The sequence below is a fragment of the Macadamia integrifolia genome, chromosome 7 (assembly GCF_013358625.1).
Source record: "Macadamia integrifolia cultivar HAES 741 chromosome 7, SCU_Mint_v3, whole genome shotgun sequence".
NCBI classification, from domain to species: domain Eukaryota; kingdom Viridiplantae; phylum Streptophyta; class Magnoliopsida; order Proteales; family Proteaceae; genus Macadamia; species Macadamia integrifolia.
In genome coordinates, this window is record NC_056563.1 from 31,484,640 (window position 1) to 31,491,808 (window position 7,169).

The 7,169-nt window shown below is 39.0% G+C and overlaps 1 protein-coding gene across 1 annotated transcript; it reads left to right on the plus strand.

The window, feature by feature from the left end:
• The first annotated feature begins 6 nt into the window (after nucleotides 1–6).
• On the plus strand, nucleotides 7–7,169 carry LOC122083958 (calcium-transporting ATPase 2, plasma membrane-type-like). Its single transcript, XM_042651915.1, has 7 exons — nucleotides 7–431; nucleotides 1,796–1,850; nucleotides 1,934–3,885; nucleotides 3,991–4,149; nucleotides 5,468–5,639; nucleotides 5,735–6,033; nucleotides 6,659–7,169. The coding sequence occupies exons 1-7, from the start codon at nucleotides 255–257 to the stop codon at nucleotides 6,905–6,907; spliced, it is 3,063 nt and encodes a 1,020-aa protein (XP_042507849.1). The 5' UTR covers nucleotides 7–254; the 3' UTR covers nucleotides 6,908–7,169.

Sequence of the window (7,169 nt, forward strand, 5' to 3'; positions counted from 1 at the left end):
TCTCCGATTCAAACCAAAAAGTGAAGAGAGAGAGAGAGAGAGAGAGAGAGAGAGACATTCGGGAGAAAAAGTAGAGGATATCGATTTGGATATTGTTAATTTCCAACAGGGAAAGAGTACGCTTAACGTGTGATTGTACTGCGAACCTCCATTGTAGTTTCTTCGCAATGCTTACTTGAATGCGGAGAAAGAATAGTTCAATTTTGACCTATTAGATTCAAGAAGGAGCAGAAGTAGTAGCGGAAGAAGAAACCATGGAGAGCTATCTGCAACAGAATTTTGGAGATGTTAAGAGTAAGAACTCGTCGGAAGAGGCGCTTCAGCGATGGAGGAAGCTCTGTGGGGTTGTTAAGAATCCCAAGAGGAGGTTCCGATTTACGGCCAACCTCTCCAAGCGTTACGAGGCCCAGGCTATGCGACGTACCAATCAGGTCACTTCCCTCTTCGTTTCGCCACTGTTTATTTTTAATTTTATGTGCGACTTTCTCTACTATTTTATACGATCCGATGGATCACCTCCTAAATTGGAAGTGTTTGTGGTTTGTATGTTGGTTACTACCTTTCCACTATTTCGTGTCTTAATTTTTATTTTGTGAGATTCCGATCTCACTTTCTTATTTATTTTCCTATTCCTGTTGCACAATTTCTTACGAAAAGGAGAAGACGAATTCATTGTTGCTGTCTGCACCTCTTTAGATTAACGGCAGAGAGTTCAAGAGGCATTCTTAGCTAATTTAACTTCGATGGAGCATCAATGGTTCATCATATTCATGCATTACATTGCATTGGCAAGTTGGGACTTATTCTGCCAAAACGAGAGAAGTGAGATTTGATTTTCAACTGAAAGTATGACCTGTAAAGATGTGTTCAGGTGGTCCATTTTTGGATTCCGCACTTGATCAATAATTGGCAGGTTAATACTCGGTACCCATTCTGGATTTGTGTTCGGCTGGTTAATGCAAGGTCATATCCCTACCCTGTAAATAGGCGAATGAATCCATTATTATCTAAGCTTCAATGTATGTTGGACGGTGAAGGCTTTACCATCCGATATTATACATTTACTTGGACCACAAATCGTCCCAAAAACATATGTTGTAATTTATAAAACTGTATACATATGTCTGTTTGTGGTCTGTGTTTATATCTCTACATTGGATGTCTTGCATCAATGGACACCTATTACCCTTTTGTGAAGTCTGATTCAGGTGCCCAGTGTGTTCCTTTAGCGACAAAAATTGACAGAGTGCCCCATGGGTCTGAATAGAATTGCCGCTCAGCTTAATATCATATGGGTTAGATCAGCATATTAAGCATGACTTTTAAAAAGGGTATATGGTTTTTTTATAACTAGAAAGGTCTCTTTCATAAAAGAATGGATTTTAATTTTAGATCTGGGAAGATGTTACATACTTAGATCTGTCATTTATTGGATGGTTTCTTCATTCCATGCTTAAGGAAAACAATCGCATAATTCCCATTAACAAACTTGGGGGGGAAAAACAGAAGATAGAAGTTATTCAACAATTGAAAAAAATTTGAAATTTTTTATGTATCCGAGTTCCTCAATCCTGTTTTAGGGATTTGTCGAGTCCAACACATTGTGTTCGTGTCAGATTGTAACACCCACACCTCCAACATAGGTGACAACAGAATTTATAAAAAAAAAATGCTCCTTGTAAGGGCATGATTCTAATAGGGAATGGAATCAATGGATACGTCGGGACTAGTTTACACACATCTACTGAGCTTACAATCAGTTTTGACTGACAACCTCCTGTTTTGCTTATTGTAGGAGAAATTGAGAGTGGCAGTTTTAGTATCTAAAGCTGCACTTCAGTTTATTCATGGTAAGGTTAATCAGACTTTGTTAAAATTTAAACTGCTGTTTGATTTAGTTTCTCCATCTTAACTACCTCTTAAATGTGTTCAGGCATTGCATTATCCAGTGAATATACAGTACCTGGGGAAGTTAAAGCCGCTGGTTTTCAGATTTGTGCTGATGAATTAGGGTCCATTGTCGAAGGCCATGATGTAAAGAAGCTTAAAGTTCATGGTGAGGTGGAGGGTATTGCAAACAAACTGTCCACATCAACAGTTAATGGGCTTACCACCTCTGAAGATTCACTCAACTGCAGGCGAAAGATTTATGGAATCAATAAATTCACTGAAAGCCAAGTACGGAGTTTCTGGGTTTTTGTATGGGAAGCCCTTCAGGACATGACTCTTATGATCCTTGCTGCATGTGCTTTTGTGTCTTTGATTGTTGGTATAACAATGGAAGGATGGCCTAAGGGGGCTCATGATGGCCTTGGAATTGTTGCAAGCATTCTATTGGTTGTATTTGTCACTGCAACAAGTGACTATCGACAATCTCTACAGTTCAAGGATTTGGACAAGGAGAAGAAGAAGATCACAATTCAGGTTACGAGGAATGGGTACAGGCAAAAAATTTCAATATATGATCTTCTTCCTGGTGATATTGTGCATCTAGCGATTGGTGACCAAGTCCCAGCAGATGGACTTTTCGTCTCGGGATTCTCTGTATTGATAAATGAATCCAGTTTAACAGGAGAGAGTGAGCCTGTGATTGTGAATGCTGAGAATCCTTTTCTGCTGTCTGGTACCAAGGTTCAAGATGGGTCATGCAAGATGCTGGTGACGACTGTAGGAATGAACACTCAATGGGGAAAATTGATGGCCACCCTTAGTGAAGGTGGAGATGATGAGACCCCGTTGCAGGTCAAACTGAATGGAGTGGCAACCATCATTGGGAAGATAGGCCTCTTCTTTGCTGTTGTGACTTTTGCAGTTTTGGTGCAAGGCCTCTTCAGCCACAAGCTGCGAGAGGGAACCCACTGGAGCTGGTCTGGAGATGATGCCCTGGAAATGTTGGAATACTTTGCAATTGCAGTTACCATCGTCGTGGTTGCAGTACCTGAGGGGCTGCCTTTGGCGGTCACGTTGAGCCTTGCCTTTGCCATGAAGAAGATGATGAATGACAAGGCACTTGTCCGTCATCTTGCGGCCTGTGAGACAATGGGGTCTGCCACCAGCATCTGTAGTGACAAGACTGGCACACTAACTACCAACCACATGACTGTTGTAAAAGCATGCATCTGTGGGAACATCAAGGAAGTAAGCAGTTCTGGGGAGGCTACTAGCTTATGCTCTGGAGTCCCTGATTCTTCTGTCAGAATGCTTCTTCAATCCATTTTTAATAACACTGGGGGGGAAGTTGTTATTAATCAAGATGGCAAACTTGAGCTTTTGGGAACACCAACTGAAACTGCTCTGTTGGAATTTGGCTTGTCCCTTGGCGGAGATTTTCAGGAAGAACGGCAAAAGTCCAAACTTGTAAAAGTTGAACCATTCAATTCTGTGAAGAAAAGAATGGGCGTGGTGCTGGAGCTTCCTGAAGGAGGTCGCCGTGCTCATTGTAAAGGTGCTTCTGAAATAATTCTTGCTGCTTGTGACAAGGTCATAGATAAAAATGGGGAGGTTGTTCCCCTTGATGAAGCATCTATTAACCATCTAAAGGATACAATTGAACAGTTTGCCAGTGAAGCTCTTCGAACCTTATGTCTTGGTTACATGGAAATGGGAAATGGGTACTCTGATAAGGATCCTATTCCATTAACTGGGTATACATGCATAGCTATTGTGGGTATCAAAGATCCGGTCCGCCCTGGAGTAAGGGATTCTGTTGCAATTTGTAGGTCAGCTGGTATTACCGTACGGATGGTTACTGGGGACAACATAAACACCGCAAAGGCAATTGCCAGGGAATGTGGGATTCTAACTGATGGGGGTATAGCGATTGAAGGTGCAGACTTTCGTGAAAAGAGCGAGGAGGAATTGCTTGATCTAATTCCAAAAATTCAGGTGCTGTCAATGTTCCGCAGTTTATCTCATTCAGGCATCATTCAGTTTACTTCCTAGTTTTAAGAATTTACCTCTTACGACTCTGAAATTTTCATGGGTGCGCAGGTGATGGCTCGATCTTCACCATTGGATAAGCATACCTTGGTGAAACACTTGCGCACCACGTTTGGTGAAGTTGTTGCTGTGACTGGTGATGGTACGAATGATGCTCCAGCACTTCATGAAGCGGATATTGGACTTGCAATGGGCATTGCTGGAACTGAGGTGATTTTTCTTTTTTCCTTTTAGAGGTCAGGAGTCTTAATTATACTACTGATAAAAACTTAAAAAATACCTGGTAATAGAAAAACTGAAAAAGTTGGATTTACCTAACTTTTTTCAGCTTTAAAACCTTTATATCCTCTGGCTTCTTTATATTATTTATGCTGTATGGGAGTAAAATATTTCTCGTCTGGTTAATATGTTTTGAATTGCAAATAACTTATTGGAATTTTCATTGAACACTTTCTTTGTTCTAGAAAGCTATGGGGATTGGTGGCCCCTACCCAGTACGGCTGTCAACATGTTGGATTTGTATTGGGGGACATTGAGTGCATTCAAATATGACCCAATTGTTTAATATCTTGTTACTAGTCATATTTAAAAAAGAATAATAAATAATAATAATAATAATAAAAATAATAAAAATTTTAGAACATAATATATGATCTTTGACAAAAACAGGAGGACAGGCGCCTCTAGTTCAGCTGGTAAAGTCTTCGGAATGTTATCCTCTAGGCCAGGGATTGGGTCCCTTCTTGAGTCTTCACCTTGCACAGTTAAAAGGCCAAAGAAAACAAAAACGAGAGGGAAAGAGTAAAGGCTATCCATAGAAGCAACCCAAAAAAAAAAAGTTTTGAAACTAAATATTATGTAAGTAATGTTGCTGATTTGATCCAATTAGTAATAGGATCACTTTTTATTGGACTGAATGATCACCATATCAATGCCTTATCCATTTTCCATAATGAAATCAAATTGAGCATATCCAGGTCGTGATCCGATATTAGTAACCCTACTACTACCTTACCCACCAAATATGAAGATTGTGTCCTTATATTATTGACAATGTGGATAAATTGGGGTGGAAATTATGAGGGTTTAGGTTCTTTGACGTTTCTTCAAGTATTTGTAATTTCAAGCTCATCAGAAGCCTCTAATGTTCAATCATGAATACCAAAACAAAAGCCATCCAGAATCCCTTGAGGTTCAGATGATTCACATAAAATTTCTCATTTAAAGGAAATCTTTGTCATTGCTTCTGGTCTGAACATCTTCATCCAATGAGATACTTTATGGTCATGTGAGTGGGTTGACAAGCTAGCCAAACAGGGAGTGGTTCAATCTCAGTACATATTCGAAAATTTGTGGCTATGTAAGAGTGCGCTTTTGGCATGTATTGGCTTCCCTTTATGTTTTAGGAATAGGTTCTTAAATTATATATTAGCTATTGTCTTTTTATAGAATCTTCTTCGTGAGAGAAATTATTGAAACAAGAAATTCTGCAGACATAACTGTCACAAAATCTGTTCTCTATTTTCAGGTTGCAAAAGAGAGTGCTGATGTTATCATTCTGGACGACAATTTCTCAACAATCATCACTGTGGCGAAATGGGGACGATCTGTTTATATAAACATTCAAAAATTTGTGCAGTTCCAACTGACAGTTAATGTGGTTGCCCTAATTGTTAATTTTTCTTCAGCTTGTTTGACTGGTAAAAGAAAACCTATGTCCTTTTCATGTTTATTTCAAATATGTTGCTAATTCAAACTTAGAATTTTCATTGTCTTTCTGCATTGCATGTTTTAGGAAGTGCCCCCCTCACTGCTGTTCAGCTTCTGTGGGTCAACATGATCATGGATACACTTGGAGCACTTGCACTTGCTACTGAGCCTCCTAATGATGACTTGATGAAAAGATCACCGGTTGGAAAGAAAGGCAATTTTATCAGTAACGTGATGTGGAGGAATATCTTGGGGCAGTCTTTCTATCAGTTTATCGTAATATGGTATCTTCAGACACAAGGGAAAGCATTATTTCTTCTTGAGGGCCCCGACTCCGATCTGATTCTTAACACACTGATTTTTAACTCATTTGTCTTTTGTCAGGTATATTCAAGGCTTGACATTCTTAGCTTTGTCCAAACCATGTTTCTGTGCACAATTAGGTGTTGCATGTCGAATTGTAGTTTCTCATACAATGATTCTACACACAAATTGGTTGTTAATGCCTTGAAGCATCATGCATTCATCATCCAATCTCAAGCTAATCCATACCCATAAAATTTTACTAAGTGTTTAGGATGGCTTCAAGCACCAACCTCTGTATCATCCATATTGTCAACTCCCTGAGAGCACATCTTGGTTGTGCTAGTTCTCAAAGATATAGCCAATATTGTCAACATAAATTTTAATGCTCAAACTAAAGTCAATATATAATTTGGACCTAAATTTTTATCCAAAGTACACAGTCGATAATTCAGAGAAAGTTGGACTCTTAGTCCTTGTACTTGCAGATGTTTTCTGATTTCTTCTGCTTTTTCCGATGCGAACAAAAAAATTTTAAGGATAACCGCTGGCTAGAGTAATGAAATGAATTTACAGGGTGACTCAGATCAGCAATGAATAGATGAGCGTAGTTAAATATTTTTCAGTTCTCTTGACTTCTTAATTTAGACCAATTCTCATCTGTTTGTCAAATCTCTCTAAACTGGTATTTTGGTTTATTTTACAGGTTTTCAATGAGATAAGCTCTAGGGAGATGGAGAAGATAGATGTTTTCAAAGGCATACTTGATAATTATGTATTTGTGGCTGTACTCACTGCTACAGTAGTGTTTCAAATCATTATCATCGAATTTCTTGGTACATTTGCAAACACTTTCCCCCTCACTTTGTCACAGTGGTTTCTAAGCATTTTCATTGGGTTCCTTGGAATGCCTATCGCTGCTGCCATGAAGATGATAGCTGTTGGATCTAGTTGAAATTCATGCAAGATACCTGTTGGAAGCTTCCACGTAAAGCATCATTTCAAAAGATAGATCCCGTCAATCACAGAGCTTCATTCTTGGTGAATCTGTGGCTAAAGAGAGCACTTACACCTTCAAAATGTCAATTTTTTGTAGGCATTGTTTAGATTTTCCTGAAGACTATTCTAACATGAAACAGAGGGCACTTCCGATCAACATTATTTTTTAGTAGGAGGGGTATGTATTATCTTCCCAATGATGTGTTGATTTTGTCTTA

Bases quoted from the DNA above. Each gene is read 5' to 3' on its own strand.
- LOC122083958 (XM_042651915.1), top strand. From the start codon at position 255: ATGGAGAGCTATCTGCAACAGAATTTTGGAGATGTTAAGAGTAAGAAC. The intron at 1,851-1,933 runs GTAAGGTTAATC...AAATGTGTTCAG, and splicing joins TGCACTTCAGTTTATTCATG to GCATTGCATTATCCAGTGAA. The intron at 6,034-6,658 runs GTATATTCAAGG...TTTATTTTACAG, and splicing joins ACTCATTTGTCTTTTGTCAG to GTTTTCAATGAGATAAGCTC.